Below are 21,933 nucleotides of genomic sequence, written 5' to 3'. Positions count from 1 at the left end.
TTCAAAACAATCAGCGGTGTTGGTGGAAATCTGGCGATTGCGATTGGCATGTATCTGTGGACCACTGGTTCGAAATCACTAATCAGCTAACAAGCAGATGCCACCCACTGCTAGTGCACCTCAGACGACTCGCACGTAATCTAGTTCTTTGACAGAACACGTCCAGAGACATGACAAGAAAAACTCATGCAGAGTGACAATTTTTCCTACTCAGAAGTGCAGATAGCCATATCCTTTCTGACAATAACACTGGTGGAATAAACCAAAACCACTATTTTTAAAGGGCATGCATTTTAGCTGCTTGTTAAGAGGACACCCAGCGGGTTCCATGGAGGATAGCTAAGGGCTACGGTTCCACAGGGAACTGTTTGTCATCAGAGGCTATTTCCTGTGCTTTACTTCATACACGGTTAAGGCAAATGTAGTCTTCCTGCATGGGTGAGAAGAGCCTGCAGCAGTGCTCTTCTGTTTATTTCCAAGCCCCTTCAGGGAAATTGGTGTCCAATCTCATTCAGGTGGGCCGAAGTTCGGTTTTATGTAAGACTATTTTTCTTTTCAGTCTTTTTCTTTTTTTTTTAACAAAGTGCACATTGACCTTTCAGTGTGTAGCTACCCTGGGAGAGGAAAGAATGCGAGCCTCTCTGCTGGGAGACAATGGAGAGACCTACCACTGGAAAGCACCGAAGCCGCCGGTGAAAAGCTCTGCACGTCTCTGCGATCGTGAATGCAATTCATGTGCTGCACCGCATCCGCATTCAACCTTTGTGCTTCCGTCATGAGTTGTGCTACGGCGATTATACGTCGCGCAAAGCGCCGATGCATTGTGTTCACACAAATTTCTTACCGCCATCGATCATTTTTATAAAAAGAGCATTTATTTCAAAGTTTTTGCTTCTTAGATTGAAGCACATAATAAAGCAACAGTACAATGTTCATAAAATATAAGTGTGATGCTGTAATATTTTCCTTACATGTTGAAATACTGATATTTGTATGTATACTAAAATAAGAACTTTTAAAATTGTACAAATAGTTACCATAAAATCGACATAGAAATTAGCCATTTCTCACTGCGACAAGACAGACTGCTATTTTCTCACCAGGGAGAATAACATAAGCCATTAAAGAGAATGAGAAATGAAGAAAACTGAGAGAGAAAAAAAAAATCATAATGATATCATCATAATGGAAAAAAAAGAGCGAGGGAAAAAGATTTACATAAACTGATCGGTGTAAGATTGATCCTCAAGAGACATATTTTGCACATTGTACTGTACATACGTTATAAGGACTTTAGCTTGCTTTAGGATATAGCTTTCAAGTTACAAAAAAATGCACTGCGTTGCAAGAGTGTCCATTAGTTAAGGCGATTTTTGAGCTCACAGGTCTTTCTTTGTGATTGTTCGTAGATGGGCTGAAGGGTTTTTTTTTTTTATTCTAGATGACTGAAACACACTGAGTCTATTTTTGCTGGATCCATCTGCTTCCAGATATATTTATATATATATATATATATAAAAAAAAACAAACCAAAAAAAAAAATTAAACAAAACAAGTGGACCTGTTTGGACAATATCTCCAAAGACAATATGGAGGCGCTACAGAAGTTACACAAGTCTTAATTTGCTGACGCTCGCTCCAGATTACTTAATAAGGCAACTGTTTTTGTTTTTATTTCTTCGTGAGCTCGTTCACAGTATCAGCAAATCCATGTCTCTCTGTGATCCACATCCATAACCTCAAACCTGTAGGAACCTACAAACATCGAAAGTGAAACGTAATGTTCTTCAGTTCTTAAACAACATTGTCACATATTTCTTCATTTCACACCACAGAGACACGTCCACCACAGATGTGTATATGTGTCTCTTTGATCATTTTTTTTTTAATTTTGTTTTCTTTTTGTAAAATTTTTATTTCTACCCTTCTGGCTCCCCCATAGCACGTTGTGATCGTACCTACGACACTCCCAGCATCTAGTATACTGTGCGTATACTTACAAACAACCTAGAGTTTACTATAAAGTGAAAAACTCATGGAATACTTATAGTAAACTTCACAAAACACACAGTTAGTGGAGGAGGAGGGCCGGGTGGAGGGAGATGAAAAAGGACTTATTTGAGCGAACGTTAAGAGTTGTCATCAGCGGAGTCTTTGGTGCCGTAAAGATCGGCGAGTTTCTTGAAGCGCGGCCCCCAGCTTTGGAGGTAGTCGTAGTCCAGGTCTGAATCTGTGGTCACTGACTCCAATGAACTGAGCGAGCCGGCGATAGAGCCTCTACCTTCATAACCGTAGATCTGAATGGAGTCATACGGGGGCGCCGTGGGGTCATTGTCCGCGTCAGAAATCCGCGTTTTGATGAAATCATCCACGTCTACGCTGTTGCCGATGGGCCTCAGGCCGGGGCGCATGGGATACTGCAGCTCGGGCTTGATGTCCTTACGGGGCAGGAAGCCGTTGGCGCCGTCTGGGTTCTGTAAGGTGGCGATGTCAAACGCCTCGGTGTCCTCCTCTCCGCCTCCCTCATCATCGTAGGTGATGATGTTCTCTCGAATGTCTTCCTCCTCAAATACGATCAAAGGCTCCTTTTTCTGGCGCCGCAGGGCCACGAAGAGCACCACGATCGCTGCAGACATGCAAACAAATGTCAAGCCAAAGCTAATGGCATGCTGGAATGGGTATGATGCTTCTGTATGTTAGTAATCACATTAGAAACTCTTTTCTTAAATGTAGTTGCTGGAAAGATTTGACTATGAAGATAAAGTGTTCCCATTAAATGCAATGGTTTAATACTGCTCTTTGATTAAGTCCACACAACTTGAGACAGCTAATATGTTTTGGGAAATGATGAACTGTAATATTACAGCTCTTCAATAGGACTTGACATGTTTTACACATTAGAATGCATTTAAAAATGTTTTCCTAAGTTACTAAAATTACATGGTTTCCCAAAGATACACATAAAGTTCTTCAACCTAAATTTCAACATAAATAGAATCTATTCATATAATATATTAATTTGATACAGTCACACACAACAAATTATATACTTATATTTTTATGTATGTATCTATTATTCATTCATTCATTCATTCATTCATTCAAAATTTTGTATTTGTTTTTACATTTTTTTATTTAAATTTAATATTTATTAAAATTTAACATTTTATTAGTCTGATTTATTTTATTAATATGTATTTCTATATAAAAACATAAAAGCTGTTCAACCTAAAATACAACACATATTTAATATATTAATTTTATATAGTCAGGCACAGCTATTTATTTACTTATATTTTTATGTATGTATGTATTTATTATTCATTCATTCATGATTTTGTATTTGTTTTTTTATTTCAGTTTAATATTTATTAAATTTCTATTTTTTGTATTATTTATTTTTATTAATAATTTTTATATAAAAATACATAAAAGCTGTTCAACCTAAATTTTAGCATAAATGCAATCTACTCATATGATATATATATTTTTTTATTGTAACACACAGCAATTTATTTACTTATATATTTTTATGTATGTATGCATAATGTATTCATTCATTTATGTTTTTGTATTTATGTCAGTTTAATTAATTTAATTAATTATTCATTTATTTAAATTTATTTGTATTACTAATTGTATTAATATTTATTTATATATAAAAACACATGAAACCTCTTCAACCTAAATTTCACCATAAATATAACCTATTCATGATATATTAATTTTATATAGTCTCACACATCAATTTATTTACTTATATTTTTATGTATGTATTATTTATTCATTCATTCATATGTTTTTGTATTTGTTTTTATGATTTTTTATTTCAATGTAATAAAACTTATTACATTTTATATGTAACTAATATTATTTTTAATTATTGGTTTAAATGAAAGTGTAATTTTGCAGTTGTTCAGCAAGTGACTGCAGAAGTGTACCTTATATATAACCTACTTAGGGTCTAATCCATTTTCAGAAGCAAGCAGAGTAAATAAATGATGTTCTCTGTAAAGCATCTGTTCTATAAATATAAGAACTCCAGTATGTTTTGGAGTAAAATGTAAATGTTGACATGCATCAGGTCCCTATAAGATGTTTAAACCAACCAAGCTAGACTTCTATTATTTACACATGGTTGCTTTGCTTGTATATTCATATACAAATATAATTAGGCTTACCCAGTAGAATAACAATACAGGCCAAGATGGCAATCAGAGCTCCGGTGCTGAGCCCTGCAGACAGGATGAAAGGTTCCACGTTGCAGGAGAGGATGGTCTCTTTGCTGTCACAGCTGCACACACGGACTATAAGAGTATTGGTGCTGCTCATCGGCGGGACGCCGTTGTCATTGATTTCGATGGGAAGGTGATACACATCCTGGGTCATTCTGCTGAAGCCCTTCCGGATCACGAAGATGCTAGCGGTGCTATCTGTGGAAGGAACATTGATGGAATGTTTTACTTCAGCCGACGAGAAGGTTGCCGGATTTTAGCAAAACAACAACAGAGTTGTAAATGTGCTGAATAGAATTACAGGAAAGTTTCCTGTTCCCTTATGTTTAGGTGTCGTGAGAATTACCCACAGCCACCGGTGAGAGTCAATGAGGTGTGAATCCTCCAATATTAAATTCATGTTTAATATTGTGAACATTTATCAGCTTTTGGAAGTGTAATCAAAGTTAGAGCGGAGGGAGCGGTATTGGTTTTATTTGCAACTGGGAGGGATGGATCAGTGCCAGCACATTTCCCTGACTCAGTGCAAGGTCACGCTGAAGGCATAGATGGAGTGAGTTCATTTAGGGGCCTGGGGTTTAGTCATTTTCACTCCCTCTGGCACCACTTTCTTCAACCTTCAGTGGCTCTGTCAGGGAAGGCCGCTAATGATATGGCTACAACGCTCATATAGCATGACGCCTTGGACAGGCTCGATCAATCTAATGTTATCCATTATAATTCTATATCATATTCTGTCAGGGAGATTACCATGGGCTGTGTGAAGTATCAATTTGCAACATCTGAAACCAAGAGAGCTCCTCTGGGTCCTTGTTTACAATGTTGTGCTTTTGGGCAAATGCTGTACACAGGAGAAGTCTCACAGATACCTCTTTTGTGCCAGGAAGGGAGTTGGCCATGTACACATGACGTGTGACAAAATATTAAATCTGATATGATAAACATTTCTTTTTTTTCTTTTTTCCCCCCAAATGTAAATACTTCTTTTATATAAATGTGAAGCCAAATCAAATAATAAATCATTATCTGGAAAATATTCTGGAAGACTGTTTCCACCATTGAATAATAGAAAAAAAGCAATCGCGAGTATTTATAGCACAATTCTCACTTTTTTTTTTCTCGGAACTGTACGTTTATATCTCGAAATTGATTTTATAACAAGCAGCTGTGACTTTATGTCTCTGACTTTATAACTCACAATTTTCTAGCTTATATCACACAATTATGAGAACAAAGTCATAATTGTGTTTATATCAGATAATTATGAGAACAAAGTTATAACTGTGAGTTTATATCACATAATTATGAGAATAAAGTCATAATTGTAAGTTTATATCAGACAATCCTGTGAACAGTGAAGTCAGAATTGTGAGTTTTTATCACACAGTTCAGAGAAAGTCAGAACTGCAAGATGTAAACTCAAAGTAAAAAAACAAAAGTTAGAACTGTGAAATAAAAAGTTGTAATTACCTTAGAAATGGACTTCCATAATATTTAAATAATGTGAATTATTTAAAAAATGCTGTTCTTTTAAACTTCAATTCAAAGAATCCAGTAACACTTACGGTTAATAATAATAAGGTATATAACAATAATAAGGCTCCATCGGTTAATGTTAGTTAATGTATTAACTAACATGAACAAACAATGAACAATACATTTATTACGCTATTTATTAATCTTTGTTAATGTTAATGAAAATACTAACATTGTTAATTAATAACAGTGCATGTTAATTGAATTAACTAATGTTAACAAGCACTTTTGATTTAAATAATGCATTAGTAAATGTTGAAATTACCATTAACTAATATTAATAAATGCTTTAGATGTATTAGTCATTCTTAGTTAGTGTATTGCGATTTCTTTCAAAAAAACTTACAGGCCCTCAGCTTTATGATTCTCAACAGCAGAAGTTTACTAAAGATTGCAATTTCTGGATGATGATTAGTTCCCACATTTAAATGCAGTTGGCACTCTCAAAATCTTGCAGATCAAAACCAGATCTGATGCATTTTTACTTTTTATTATTACTAAACAGATAATATTCTGTACACTTAATATTTCGAGTTCATGCACATATATAATCAGCAGGCCTTTATTACGTCTGTCTGATAAGAGGAGCGATGTCAGAGCCTCTGCGCAGAGAGTGGAGCATAATGGAGCTTCAGATAAATGGGTGGGCAAAGCTGTTGAAAACTGTATCCATTTGAAAGGCTCCGGATCCTGATAAAGCCAGTCAATCTGAGTAGCCTAATCTGTCTCCCTAATATTGTTGGCTTTTGAAATGGCCCGCTAAAAAGTGCTCATCTCCTTTCTCATTAAAGCAGACCAAATGGGAAAGACAGTCATTTCTCTCTCTCTCTCTCTCTCTTTTTCACTCCCTCAACTTCTCTGTTCACATCGGTTCGCTCTATTAACCAAGAAAGAAGCTTAAACAGATCTGTGATTGTAAACATTCACCCTTTAAAAACAATTAACGCATGTTTCACTCAGTCAGGCAACAATTATGTGGAGTTACTGGAATCAGCTACCGACGTTGTTATTGGATTTCACGATATTTTCAATCTATTGGTGGTCAAAGAGACATATAGCACAATCAGAAATTAGCCAATGGAACAGAGCAGCTCAGTCATTGACGTCAATTTGTAGGCCAACCTGGAAGGCTATTTCGCCATGGGATCCCTTGAGGTGTTTCGAATAGAAAAGGTTTTCGATTTTTGAGTAAAATAAGGTCTGTGGTAAAACATGGTTAAATTGCATGGAGCTACAGTTGTCTGATTCGTTAAGCATGTGTAAACTCACATCCTTGAGATAGCATATAGTTGTCCTCATTTAGAAACGAAAAACAGCAGCTTCCATCGTTTTAGGTGTAATTTTACGTAAATAAAATGAGAAAGTAAAGAAAAGAAAGTAATTCTAAAAAACGACTGGAAATGTCTGATCCTATGGCAATCCAGGTTTAACGACTACAAATTCAACAGCTCTACAGGTGGAAAATAGTCGAGTTTGTTAGCATATGTTAGACTACTATCATTATCTAAGCAGTCATACTGAGCATTCTAAAATAACACCAAACCTCCTTGTAAGCAAAGTAAACATGCCTCACAGTTTCTTTGGAGCATACACAATTCAGCTTGTAATCTACCAAGAACCACCACATAATGAGTTCATATAAAAGCAGCAAATTCTGCTCAAACTGAGCACCACCCAGTCACAATGGTGCTCTTCAGATGACCCTTTTCCACCAAAGCAGTTTGAGTGCTGGTTCAGAACCAGAGCCTAGTTTCAACTTGTTTTTTTGTCTTTCGACACCCAAAGCACCAGCTATGAACCAGGAAAAGTGGTTTGTAAATAGCACCAAAACATTACTGGTCTAGAAGTAAGAACTGCTTTCGTCAGGGGCTGGGGCGGGTTTACGGTGACCAATAAGATGAACAGAAACTTTTAACTGCCAATTTTGAAATAGCAGTTAATCACAACCATGTTGGATTCACCACATTTGGATGCCGATGTAGGTTTGCAAAGCCATGAATATTAATAGCAACACAACGTCCACCATTGTTGATTCTAGGCTTGTTTGGGATGCGTCGGCATTGCACGGACCAGTCGGCGTGTGGCGTCAAAGTACCGCGCGAGCGATTCAAAAGCTTACAAAGTCGTCTGTTCTCCATTCGCTCTGGCTGTGCTTTGGTGTCTTGCACCGTTTGGTCTGTGCTGCACGATGAATCTCGAGCAAGCCTGGTTCTACGGGGGTGCTAGAGGGTGCTAAGCACCCTCAAATGCAATCAATAACACCCTCAGTTGTAATAATAGCATTTAATGGCAGATTTGGCAAACTATCCAGCTAGGGTTTGCACTCTGGAGATCGGTTTCTGTTTCAGCATGTTTTTGCAGCACTGAGTAATGTAGCCAATCACAGATATTTTTGGATTACTTGAACGCAACAGCGAAACAGGTGTTGTGTTCAGCAAGAATCATCTCTTTATAACAAAGGGTAGACGCAGTGTAAATAAGAGATTCGCTGTGCAGAGAACTTCATTGATTTTAACCAGTGGTTAATTTGTAAATTGCGAGGTTCTGGAACAAAGAAGGGTGACATTGATGTTTTATTTATTTTGTAAAACTGTTTCTTTGCTGTAAATCATTTTATTTAAGCAAAGCAAACTAAAGAGACACAATGTCAGTCACACAAACGAACCGCATAGGTCTTTTCACGACGATTTATTTAATTTTTACTTCTAAAATTCTTGTTAAATGAGTTTAGATGTAAGAAATATTGTATACATTTAAAATAAAATATGTTGCATTAATGAAAATAAAGGCAATTAGGCAAAGACAGAAAAAAAGAAAGAACTACTACAACTAACAACAGTTAGGAAAACATAACTCAAATAAAATAATAATCAAAAATAATCATTTTTGTAATCATTACAGGCGCAGTGTGCACTGAGAAAGGTATAATCAGAAATAAGGGATGATCGATGCATTGGAGATTGAGAGGGAAATTTACCAACCATATTTGCATACTTTTATGATCTTATCAATCGCAGCATGCTTTAATTTTGTGTCGCTGGAGGTTTAAATAACTTACACAAAATCTGAAACTAAGTCTATATAAAAACTAAACAGAAATCTGTTCACAAAAAAAAAAAAAAAAACTAATTAAAATTAAGAAACAATTGATGAAACTAATAAAAAAAACTATTTTACAGCAAAATAAAATAACATTAAAATAAAAACTAATTAAAATTTTTTTAGTGATTTTCAGTTTTTAGTGATTATGTTTTTTAGTGATTATGCCTATAAACGGACCGCTCTTTGCGCCATAGCAATGGACGGCACTAAAACTCCTATATATATTAATGTTAGAGCACCCTCACTAATTTAAGAAGCACCCCCAGCGATTTGATTCTGGAGCCAGGCCTGTGGCGCTCTAGCGTTGCTGGGAAAGATGAGGCATATTCAGCAACATAAGATCTGGCTCTGTGGTGGCTCTCTAGCCTGTGGAAAGGCAAACCGGTTCTTAGAAGGCTCGCCAGTCGAACCAGCTCCAAATGGACAATAGCACTGGCTCTGAACTAGCAACTGGTTCATGCTGGTAGAAAAAGGGTAAAAAGAGGCTCCTCAATGGGCTTTAACTTGGGGCTTTTCATTTCCCAGCAACTGACTCACACATTACAGTAGGTGGGACTCCCACATACATATTCTTCAGACCTATGTCTACCTGTTTGAGCAAAGACTTTTAGACTAAAGTACGGTGTTGAAGGTTTTTTGGGTGCACCGAGCGGGATGCTTGAGAAACAGACAGAAACAGGGCTGCCTACCAGCTGGGCCTCACCCACGTTTCGAATCCACAGATGGAGAAGCTCGAACGAGAGCGACGCCTCCATAATTAATAAGAGAGGAAGTTGCCTTGAGTTTGCCCACCTCATCATGACCTAATTATCAACACGAGGCTGGCTGGGCGACACTGCAGACACTCACTCCTACACATGGATAAACTCATTTGGTTTGGAAAAAGACTAAAACATTTTGTGTTTTCAATTGGCGTATTTCCTTAGGCAGTTTACTTGGCTTGAAAGAAGTAGTTCTTCAGTGCAAATTATTCTATTATGGGCTGTTTTGTGTGCCACACACCTCTGTTGTCCTTGAGGGAGAAACTGTGGTTGTTAGCGACCTCAGGGGCCAGGCTGAAGTGGAAGTGCTGGCGGTGGGCCATTTCGTCCTTATCTGTGGCACTAACCGTCTCAATGAGCTGTGGAGCAGAGGGTTCAAATCAGGTCATGTTAAATTGGTTAAAATCACCAGGGCATGCCTTTAAATAAATGTATGTCTCGTTTATCTCTCTCTCTTTCTTTCTCACTCATTCAAACTTACAACTGCCCGACAAAGGAAAAGCGAACACTGAATTGATTAAATTTAGACATCAATATAATCTTTTATAGTGTTCATTTAAAAGTTTTGATGGAAGTTGTGACCTCTTTTAGCTAATTCATTAACAGTTTCCTGTACCTATTTAAAGACAGTCATACATTTCACAGACACTGGGATTAAATAAGTGACATTAAGTTTTCAAAGCCAAAGCTTCACCACTAGTCTAAAATATCATCTGGCAACACATCACTAATGTTCAAAGGTTTGAAGTCAGTAATATATATACTTTTTATGTTTTTCAAATAAGTCTCTTATGTTCACCAAAGCTGCATTTTTTAGATAAAAATACAGTAAAAATAGCAATGTTCTCCAGTTTTTTTATGTCACATGATCCTTCTGAAATTGCAGAGCTGGTACTCAAAAAACATTTATTAGTATCACCAATGAACCTTACTGTAAAGTGTGCTTACAATTATTTAATTGGTCTTCAAATAAACAATTAGTTGACTTACCTTTCCAGGGCTGACATTCTCACAGACAAGCACTTCGCTTTGAGTGGCAAATTCTGGAGCATTGTCATTCACATCTTTGACTTTGATATTAACTCGTACTTTTGCATCTTGGTGATGGCCGCCTGGAACAACAACAGAACAACAAGAGACAAATTTTTAAGATTTATCAATAATTCAGTCTGCTGTAAAAACCTTAGTTAGCCCTTAGGGGAAGGACGTGGGTGACAAGACAAAACTGTCAAAGCTGCCTTGAAAAATGCTGGAGTATGATTCACTAGCATCTCTTTTCTGAAATGATCAGGTTTAGTAAATGCCTTGATGTTTTGCTTTCAGACACAAGCATCTTCCACATAACAAAAGAATATTTTCTGTCTAGTTTCCGTGTCTTTAGACATGAATTTTTGATGGTCGAAATTATCAAAGACAGTGGAATGAAAAGGAAAATGTATCACACAGCAACTTTGAATTCAACCAGAACAAACACTAACTGCACCTCAAGGAAATCACATACGCACAAAAATAAATATATAACATTTTAGGGCCAATTACACACTGTTCACTGAACTGAGGCTATCATTTGAAGTTTGAAGAGGTAATCTGTGGCTGTCTCTTCTGAAATCATGCAGAAGGCCTGGCGACACTACAACCACATAAGAGCAGGGTGGAGGGAAAGCTGGGGAGCTTGGTTAGGGAAAAAATGAGAAACACGCAAGGCTACTCTGTTATTTAAAAGCCCAGAAAAGAGATGAGTGACCTACCATTTTCTGTAGCACTGACTGAAATGTTGTGCCAAGCTTGTGCTTCCCGATCTAAAGGCCTTGTGGTCTTAATAATGCCGTCCTCAGGATTAATGGTGAAAAACTCTTCCAAGTCTGTGTAGCGTGGGATCATATAACTGGGACGAAAGAGAAGAAATATGATGTAAAATCTTTTTTGGGTTTCTTTCTGTTTTTCTCCAGTCTTTGAATTGTATCTAATAAATCAAAATTTTCTGAAGAGTACAATATTTTACAGTCTGTCATCAAACAAAGCACTGTACTGACCAAAAAATAGCCACAGCAAAGTAATCTGATTCTTTTTACAGGAAGCAGTTGCTACCTGACGGGGTTGTTCATGATGTCGGTGTCTTTGGCATGCACACGGCCGACCAGAGTGCCTGCTGGGGCGTTTTCCTCCACCTCAAAGTTGTAGCCGGGAGCCATGAAGGTCGGGGGCTCGTCTGCATCTTCTACTGATATTTTCACAGTGGTAGTATCTTTGTATGGACCCCAGGCAGCGAAACGTGGGTCTATGTGTGGGTTGGAGGCTTCTACCCTTAGCGTGTACGATCGCTTGGTCTCAAAGTCCACAGGCTGAAAACAAGAGGTTAGGATACAGTTTAGTTATTCAATTTGATGAAAGCTGTCGATAGAACAAGAAATATTTTTAGAAATCATTATACATTTACATGAAATGACCCTTGTGTCAATTGATTCTGGACTACATGGAGCACCAAAGGTGAATTAAAAGATAAATGAGTCTGGGCAATAAAATAACCATAATAGATTACCAATGAATCAAGTGAAATGAAATAGGAAAAGTAAACAGCAGAATATATCTAACCAGAAAAAAAGGAAAAGTTTAAAAGAAGCAGACTAGAGGGCACTGTTGTTATACATTTGGGAAGGAGACTGAATCCAGAAAGAACCTCAAACGAGACAGCATTCGAATATCAAGGCTCTTGCAGATGTCTTTCAGTTACAGATTGCACTTTTTTACAATTCTCAAATGGCACAATTCTTATGCAATTTAGGTTCAAGCAAATGAAACAAGATTTAAAAAAGAAAAGAAAAAAAGCTGCGCTCAAAAGCAGCCAGTCATTTGGTCCGCTCATGTCCTCCTGCATCGCCAGTTTTCACACGTCCGCCTGTTTTCTGATTAGCCTGTCTCACCCGTCACACCTCTCGGTCACAAATTACCAAGTGAGAATTACACATAAAGGGTACATATCAACTCAAACACACACTCACACGTACACATGCCGGCTAGCTGTGTGTTGATTGGTCGAAAGTTGTTTTTCTTGCTTCCTCATTCTCTTCTCTCCCATTTTCTTTTCTTTGGATCTCTTTAATGGAGCTGCCAACGCTGGAAACAAGAATGACCCAGTTCTTTCCTCCAACAGGTTGGAAAGTATTCTCTGTTTATCCTGACAACAGCAGTCCCCCCCTCTCTTTCTCTCTTTCCCCTACTACAATCCTTTATTTGGCACCTAATAACTCCCGACTGAACCTAATCAGGAGCAGATAATATTCACAATAATGCTACGTCTCCTCTTAATATTCAGCCTGCGTCGCCTGCCCGCAGTTGAAACAGAATACTTGATTAAAACCCTGGCAATTCCGTCAGTAATTTCGACTTTAATTTTCAACATGCTTTGAAGAGCAAAAGGTGATGATTTCCCAAGAGGTGTATCAGCGAGGCATTGTGTTATTGAGTGAAGCAGCGTTGCATCAAGCTGATTGTTGTTGGCATGCCGTATTGTCAGTTCTCTCACCCTTCTGTGTGATTCATCCCCTCCTTATACCCTTCTCGGCAATCTGAAAAAGCACTGCTGTGGCCACAACGTTTTTTTAAAAAACAAGCGAAGCTGACAAAATCCCCCTCCAATTGTTCCTGCACCATACAAACCACCTTTACACAAACAACATCCACAATATGCTGACGCTCCACCGGATTACATAGCTCAAACAGCAATAATTCTTGACTGCATACGTTTTCCTTTCTTCAGCGTGCTTCCCCTTCTAATGATCATTGTGTAGATGATCAGTAGAGACCTTAAGCTGTGGGGGTGAAATGCACAGGATAACCAGCAGGTGGCAGTGTTAAGGCTGCAGGCTGGGTCTCTTTGGCTCTCAGGCTAAAGCTGGTTAGTGGCTAGCGGGCTTCTCGGGGCGATGCGAGACTTCTCTCGGCCACGGGAGGTGGGGGTACGGACGGGAGGCAGCCTAACCCGAGTGGCTGTGTAATTGTCTGCATAATCCAGGCCCTCAGAGCAGGGGAGGAATAACCCGGGCAGCACGGCCCAGATGAGCTTCCCTCACACGGACAGAGAGAAGCAGCCATGAAAGTCAATGCTCATCTCAGACATAATAGGGAAGGGATGGGCAATGTCATTGCAATTACAGAGTGAAAATGGTGAAAAATCACTCCAGCTTCCGAGCAGTTCTGCACTTGCACTCACAGCCTTGCATATTGGAGCATCCATGCAAATAGGAACACAAATGAACAAGCAAATAAGCTAAATGCAAACAATTCTTCAAGAAGAGAAAGGGATGGGCAGAGAAATTCACTTTAATGTTATCTGACAACCACACCCCTCCCTTTCTCGCGCGCACACTTACTTCCATTCACAATCGCACTTACGTAACTGGATGTTGCATTCACACATACTTCTTTGGCACTCTCACACTCTTCACCTTCTTTAGTTTGATGACTGCCTCCTGGGTCTCCGAGTCCTTGGAGATCTCGAAGAGGTTCATGCCGTCTCCCTCCAGGATGCGATAATCCACCAGACCGTTCTCCGCCAGATCGGGATCTTTGGCCTTCAATCGACCCACCTCCTCACCGGGAACCTTGTCCTCCGAGACCGCCATGGCGTAAACAGCTGTGAAGAAGGAGAGTGAGTCCCGGGAGCTCTCAGAAATGAGGGGGTAGGAGGTTATATGGTTTATAATATCTCTGAATCACAGGCAAGAAAAATCATGATCACACTGCCCACCCGGGAATGGAGAGCCGGTTCTCTGCGTGATACCAAAGCTACCTTCAGCTAGCTGCCTGGCACCTGTGAGCTCTTAGCTGGTGAGAACAGGAGTGCATGTGTGAAATTTATATTTGTGTGCTCGAGTGAGCCTGTATGTGTATGTGGGTGGGTGTATGAAGACTATAACAGACACCTGCCTGAGGCAGGAGCTCGCAGAAGGACCATATGGCTCCACTCCCTGTCTGCTGAGAGCCAAAGGCTTCAGCTGCATTTATAAAAATAACTCCCACATGGGGAGGAAGTCCTCGCGAAGAAAGGCCAGGCCGTGCAAAGAGGTCTGGTTTTTCAATCAGACCCTCGACAGACCAAAAAAAGAAAAGGAGCGTTTTCATCGACACGTTACAAGTTTGTAACGACTTAGTCATGTGTCAAAGTCTGTTTCGGATAGGGCAAACAAGTCTTGGAATCAATATCGAGCCTAAAAGAGACAGCCGACTACTCAAACTGCATTTTTCGCAGTGAGCAGAACCACATTAAAAATCTAAAGCTCACATTCTCACCTGTGCTCTGAGCCAAACTGCTGTCCACATTAAAAAATCTATCTCACTCCCGAACTGTTCCATCATGCAGTCGGCTCAAAACTATCGGTGAGGTAGATTTAAGGATCTGCTGGCTAAGCTACTCATTGTGGGCAATAACCTTGCAATGTACAGTTTATTTTGGTCCATGAATAACGGTTTCTACCAGCACCAAAAACAGGGCTTGTGTAGGAGCTGGAGCACAGGGACCATGCTGCATTCTGCTTAAGTCAGGGAAAAGCTTGAAGGCCCTTTGCTACCGAGCCCGAGGCTCAGAGTGAACAAAAAAGCAAAAGCTCGGAGGAGATTTATAGGGCCGATTTCTGGAACAAAAGATAGATAAAATCTATGTGCTTAGTGTGCAGTTTAATGTCACATTGGCAACACACTAGCCCGTTCCCGCTCTCTTCTGTATAAGCAAACACGGTAAATATTTCATCCAGCCTTTCACGCTCGAGAGACTTGATGTCATCATGCTCGTGCTGAACGTTTAAAGAACATTTGAATAATTAAGTTGTGATATTTTCATGTTAACATCTGTAGCTCATATTAGCAGATTCTGACTTGGTCCCTGAGGGCTTGTCAATGTTAATATGTGGTTTGAGGATTGAAGTGTGGAAAAGAAAGAGCCGTACACTGGCTAAAAGCAAAGTCTCCTCCCTTGGTGTATGCATAGCAGAGGTCAGAGTGATGTTGTGTGTAGCCAGCCAAAGAGCAAGGCATGGTCACAGTGACTATAATAAAACCTGACAAGGATAGAAGGGGACAAAACATGATGGATGGAGGAGAGATGGAGATAGGGAAAGAGAGAAAGACAGAGAAAGAGGGCATATTCACAGCTGGAAGAATAAATTCTCTTACTCTGAGTGAACTTCGGAGGGTTGTCATTGACATCAGTCAGGGTGATTTTAACCTGAGTGGTTCCTGACAGACCGCCCATGTGTCCACCCATGTCCTTGGCCTGGATGACGACATCATACTCCTGCCTGGCCTCCCTGTCCATATTGGGAAGAGCTGTTCGAATAATTCCTATAAACACACATAAACATAAGATGAAGATGCACCCCAGACCATTGAATGCTTAGGCTCATTTTAAATGACTTGACTTTCTTCAACATTTATGAGATTCATTCCATGGATTTTTGCAGTTGCAAATATTGTTATTTTAAAGTGAAAACGCTTCAAGTTAGATGCCCTCTCAGAACTGGAGCAGAAAGTTAAATATTTTACTGAATTAAATGCACATTTCAAATATTTTCTCAATATAACCTATAGGCTAATTCAGTGCAGTCATTTAGTCTAAATGAATAGTTCGGCCATGAAACTCTACCTTGGTTTATTCAATTTTAATGTTCCCAACAAATCGTGTTCACATGCTCATTACTCACATGCTTATATTCAATAAATGACATATTTGTCCTCATATTAGCCCACCGCCTCCCCAGCACCACCTGCCTAGATCTAGCAGCAGCAGCATGTTTTTGTTTACATAATATATGTATGTGCACTGTGTATATTTATTATGTATATATAAATACACACACATACAGTGTATATTTTGAAAATATTTACATGTATATATTTATATTCATATAATTAATATTATATAGATATTTTTAGTATATAAACATAACATATCTTAAATATATACATGCACGTGTGTGTATTCATATATACATAAATATACACAGTACACATACATATATTATGCAAACAAAAACCTTTATTTTGGATGCAATTAATCGCAATTAATCATTAAATAGCCCTGAATTTTTACAATACTTTCCGAGAGTTGTCATGACTAAAATGTATGTTATTGCTATTACAACAATCTGTTCAGTTAGAAGTCAAATTAATTTGCATGATTGTATTCTGTATTTGATTTTATTGTAATTGTTCATTCAATTAATCTGTCAGAATGCATGCATTTGCATAGAATAACTGATGTAGTATTTCACTTGAATGACAACTTAGGAAAACTCATTAAAAATTGCATTTTCCTTAATATACCAGATGATCATCATCATCAATTTCATCTGTAAATATGTTACAGTTTACAGTTGCAAGTTACAGAAAATGCATGGTGTTCTTAAAGGGGCATCTTATACCGTCTTCTATACCGTCTTCTACATCTATGTACATGTCATACACAGACAGCTTTTATCCAGCAGGGCAACTGACCTTGGTCTTACATTTCAGGATAGTGTTGTAGAATAAAATTCTACAGTAGCTTTCAACTGACACTTTACTCTTCAATTCATCTTTCAGACTTGAAAAATATGTGGGTATTTTGCTCATTTTAGGTTATTGAAGCATTTAACACAAACACACTCCCCCATGATGCAAAAGAGAACATATATATGTGGAATAGTCATATGATGGTGTTGATAGTACCACACAGATGAGCAGCACTAAACAGGATCAAGCAAAACATCCAGCTTTAGTTTATTAGCAGCATCTGCTCCATCTCCTCTGACTGCTGTAGGGGTTTCCACTGCCACTGGGAAATTGTGGGACTAATGTGACCACGGGTTAATTTAGCTCAGAGAACGCAAGGTGCTCTCGCCAAGCGTGAAAGGACTACCCTCTTCATTCCCAATCCTCATACCGTGGTAATTGAATTGAAGCCAAACATGACTTGAAATTGCACATGATGCATATTTGAATGCATGGCTGGCTTCACAGAACTAACACAGAACCAGTGAAAAGATCATTACTGATGACTGTACCTGTTTGTGGCTCCACGGAAAAATAAGGCTGGCCCTGTAGGATGCTGTAGACCAGCCTGGCGCTGTTGCCGTACGTAGGGTCATCAGCATCTGTAGCTGTGACCTTTATCACTGAAGTGCCTGGAGAGAAAGAACATCACACATCAGCCATGATAGAGATCGCTTTTAGATACTGCAAAGATCTCACAGTCTAAGATACACCACCCATCGACATTCACAACAAAGATAAGAGGAAGAATAGCAGCTTGGCTATTTCTCAGGTTATGAAGTTGATCCTGAATAACCTTTTTTAAAGGCAACGAGAATATTTCAGACTCTAAAGCTAGACGATACAAACCATTGCCTTGGGTTTGTGCATGCAATGTTTTGCTGGCAGCCAGGCTAATTTCCATGAAATCTGATTCTGTTTACACACGAAAATCAATTTACTCAGCATGTTTATCAACTTGTCTAAAAGTATAAGGAATTGACCAGGACAAAACTAGCCTTTCGAGGTTCCCAGTAGTATTATGTGAGCTGTGAACGGGGGGTATCGGGGTAACAGATCGTTACCCCGTGACAGGAGAGCATTACTGATGATGTATTGCACGGTAAAATTGCAGTAAACACAAACACATGCACACAAACAAATGCAAGCACGCGCACACACACCCAGACAAGTCAGCAGTCGCAAAACAACAGTTGCAACAAGAGTACCGACTCACTTTCTGAGAGTCAGATTTCAGCTCTTTTGAATAATGCATGAGGAACAAGCTGTCAGGCGTGGGCTCATAGAGAAAGAGAAGAAGCTGACAAATATGCTTTTCCAGAGGCTCGCACTCACCAACATTGGACATCTCAGCCACTCGCGCATAGTAAGGGCCATGAAGGAACTCTGGTGGATTGTCGTTGATGTCCTGCACCTTGACAATGAACTCTGAGGGAGGCTCTAGGGGTTTGTTGGTGTCTCGAGCCACAGCCTGGGCGGTCAGGGTGTACTGGGCCTGCTCCTCTCTGTCCAGTGTTTTTGTGGCGTGAATGTTGCCTGTTTTGTCATCGATGACAAAAATAGTGCCTGCTCCTTCCCCAGAAAGGATGTATTTAATGTTTCCATCTCCTGAATCTACATCCGAATGAAGCTGGAAGAAGAGAAAGAGCATGTGAGTGAGAGCAGGTCAAACAGGAACGCTGACTCGAAGTAGAAAGCTTTTTGGCTGGTCTTCAACGACCTATGATAGCATAGAGTATCACATTAACACACTCATATCTTACAGTAATATCCACCTTGATGGCCGGCAGGATTGACAGTGAATTCAGCAGGGAAACCTCTACATTACTCTCAGGCGAACTTCATACTTTTATATTAAAATGAGAACGAACCTCATTTTCGTAATGTATGACTGTTTATATGTTGCACTAACAGTCTATAGAGCTGATGCGAATCAAGGGATGTTGATTATGCTGGTTAAAATGAAATTAAACTCCTGACACAGAATATCCCCACTCAATAAGTCTAAACCTCCACTTGGGTTCAGGTGGGAATTTAAAGGCCAACGTGCTGCAGGTTCGCCATGTAACTATCCGGCAGGCCCATAAATCGTCCATTTCCCCTATGCAAGAACCATAGGGGACTGCTGCGTTATTAAAAAGGAAATCCAATTTATAACCTTTAATCAAGTGGGCCACTGATTGCTTTTGTGGAACAAATGGAGGATATTGCAAGGACTCTGTCTGTAATGAAAACCCCAATGACTTTCATTCACAGCATAACCTTAAGAGAAAAAAATAGAGGGAGGGAGATGGAGAACGAGGAGCAGGACAACAAGAAATGGACGTAGAAGTTTCTACTTACTCGACCTACTAAGACAGGATCTGGGCCTGTGTACTCCTCAATGACAAAGAACTGGTTCCAGACCCAGCCTCGTTTGGAGCGGTGAAGCACCTGGCCCTCTTTACCTCGCTCCCTGTGTCTGTGCAAAGAGAGATGGCGGCGGTGGCCGCGCTCCCGTGGACCTGAGCCCCTGTGCGTCGCTGCTGCTGCAGCGCTCCATAGTGCGGCTCCCAAACACAACAAGAACACCTGCAATCTCAGTCCCTCCCACATCCTGCCCAAACTGTCCACTTCCTCTGGGCCTTCCTGTTTGCACCCCTCCTGTGGGTATCAAGGTCCAGAGAGAATCCCTGAAATGGTGTCCTCTGGAAAGCGTGGTCTCTAAAGGGGTTGAGGGGGACAGGAGGAGACCTCACTGGATTTGACTTCTGAGATTCATCACAAAGTCATACTTTTCCGTTCCTTCTTCCTCGCTGATTCTGAAACAAAAAAGAAAAGACATCGTTAGTCACATGTGGAAGTATAAGTAGAGTCTATTTTTGATGCATTCTGACAGCAACTTCGTCTGCGTACAAAAAGTATTCTCATAGCTTCATAAAATTACGGTAGAACCCCTGATGTCACATGGATTATTTTACCATTCTTGCTATGTTTCTAGACATTGATCGTGTTAATTACATTGCTGTCTATAGGAGGCCAAAAAAGCTGTCAGAATGCATCAAAAATATCTTAATTTGTGTTCTGAAGACGAACAAAGCTCTTACGGGTTTGGAATGACATGGGGGTAAGTGATTAATGACAACATTTTCATTTTGGGGTGGAGTAGTCCTTTAATGATACTTTGAAGTAAAAGATTCTGCACTATTACTAGTCACTAATCAAATGAGAAAATCTGTGTCATTGATAATGTCAAATCCTTCGTAAAGGTCAAATATTCTTGTTTCCGTTAAAGCACAAAATGTTCTTTGGCTCATATCATGCTGGAGAATATGATCATCAGGTTTTACAAACACACTTGGGGTGTTCATACAGCTTGAGTGCTGCTTTGATTGAAGTAAAAGCGTGAGAAATCAAACCCAAAGACATTCTAAAATTCATGTTAGTATTTCAATTCAACTTGTAGTTAAATTGTTATGCTTACAATATGATTTGTAATAAAAACTATTCATTAAATTAGAAAAATGGTGGTCTAAATCTTGTACCCCACTGTATATACAACTTGGCTATACAATGTGGCTTTTGTCAGACCACACTGGAGTCAAGTTAAATTGACTGTGTTGAAATGTATTAAGTCATTTAGTAACAGTGTCCCCTGAATTAATTAAGCATCAGAGGTTGTAAGCCCATTTGCGCCTATTCAGTTAGACATTACACAGCCAGCGGTCTACCAGCAAACCATTGTTGCGGTAAGCTATTCTCTATGTTGCAGGATATAAACCACAAGGTCTGCAGGTCTCATGGCTGTTTATTTGAAAATGTAATGAAAAAAGAACTTTCTATTCAATTCCAGGAGATCAGACACAGCATAAAGAACACAAAGCGGAGAGAAAATAAATAAAGAAAGAAAGAAAGAAAGAAAGAAAGAAAGAAAGAAAACTCCCTCTCTATATTTCAAAGGCTTGGGGTCAGTAAGGAAATTAATACTTTTATTAAACAAGGATGTCTTAAATCGATCACAAGTGACACTAGATGAGTAAAGCCAGAGAACAAACTGAGCTGGCTTGAGAAAACCTACCCTGAAAGTTTAAAGCAGTTGTGAAAGTATGGAAGCTGATGTTGCTAGCATGTTTCTGGCACAATTAACATGTTACTAACATGCTGCTAGCATGTTTTAACATGATTAGCATGTTACTAGCATATTGCCAGCATGTTGGTAGCATGACCCTGGTGAAAAAAAACAGCATATGCTGGTAGATATGTTTTGATGCTGGTTTAAACCAACAAAAGGACCAGCTTAAACCAGCACCAAAACATACCTACCAGCATATGCTGTTTTTTTTTTTTTTTTCACCAGGGGACTAGCATGTTGCTAGCATGTTTCTGTTTCTAGCATGATTAGCAGGTTACTAGCACATTGCTGCCATGATTGGCCAGTTACTAACATGTTGTTAGCATAATTAACAAGTTACTAGAATGTTGCTAGCATGATTAACAAGTTAATAGCATGATTTTAGTATGATTAGCAAGTTACTAGCATGTTGTTAACATAATTAGCAAGTTACTAACATGTTTATAGCCCGATTAGCATGTTGGTAGCATGATTGACATGTTACTACCATGTTGCTAGCATGTTTTTAACATGATTAGCATGTTACTATCATGTTTTAACATAATTAGCATGTTACTAGCATGTTGTCAGCATGTTGGTAGCATGATTAGCAAGTTACTAGCATGTTGCTAGCATGTTTAACCAGCTACTAGCAGCTGCTAGCATGATTAGCAAGTTACTAACA

At 39.1% G+C, this 21,933-nt stretch overlaps 1 protein-coding gene across 1 annotated transcript in view; it reads right to left on the bottom strand.

The window, feature by feature from the left end:
* Window positions 1-1,156: 1,156 nt before the first annotated feature.
* cdh11 (cadherin 11, type 2, OB-cadherin (osteoblast)) overlaps window positions 1,157-21,933 on the bottom strand; it is a 56,807-nt gene continuing 36,030 nt past the window's right edge. Inside the window, exons 2-12 of the mRNA XM_051114591.1 lie at window positions 19,502-19,959; window positions 18,494-18,788; window positions 17,671-17,790; window positions 15,803-15,970; window positions 14,080-14,267; window positions 11,723-11,976; window positions 11,383-11,519; window positions 10,625-10,746; window positions 9,876-9,993; window positions 4,182-4,433; window positions 1,157-2,626 (exon numbers count right to left, since the gene is read on the bottom strand). Coding sequence (XP_050970548.1) covers window positions 2,130-2,626; window positions 4,182-4,433; window positions 9,876-9,993; window positions 10,625-10,746; window positions 11,383-11,519; window positions 11,723-11,976; window positions 14,080-14,267; window positions 15,803-15,970; window positions 17,671-17,790; window positions 18,494-18,788; window positions 19,502-19,753 — 2,403 coding nt within the window. The 5' untranslated portion in view covers window positions 19,754-19,959 and the 3' untranslated portion in view covers window positions 1,157-2,129. The remainder of the gene's footprint in view (window positions 2,627-4,181; window positions 4,434-9,875; window positions 9,994-10,624; window positions 10,747-11,382; window positions 11,520-11,722; window positions 11,977-14,079; window positions 14,268-15,802; window positions 15,971-17,670; window positions 17,791-18,493; window positions 18,789-19,501; window positions 19,960-21,933) is intronic.

The sequence above is a fragment of the Labeo rohita genome, chromosome 7 (genome assembly GCF_022985175.1).
Source record: "Labeo rohita strain BAU-BD-2019 chromosome 7, IGBB_LRoh.1.0, whole genome shotgun sequence".
NCBI classification, from domain to species: domain Eukaryota; kingdom Metazoa; phylum Chordata; class Actinopteri; order Cypriniformes; family Cyprinidae; genus Labeo; species Labeo rohita.
Note: the sequence above shows the minus strand (reverse complement) of the source record. Positions and strands in the feature narration are given on the sequence as shown.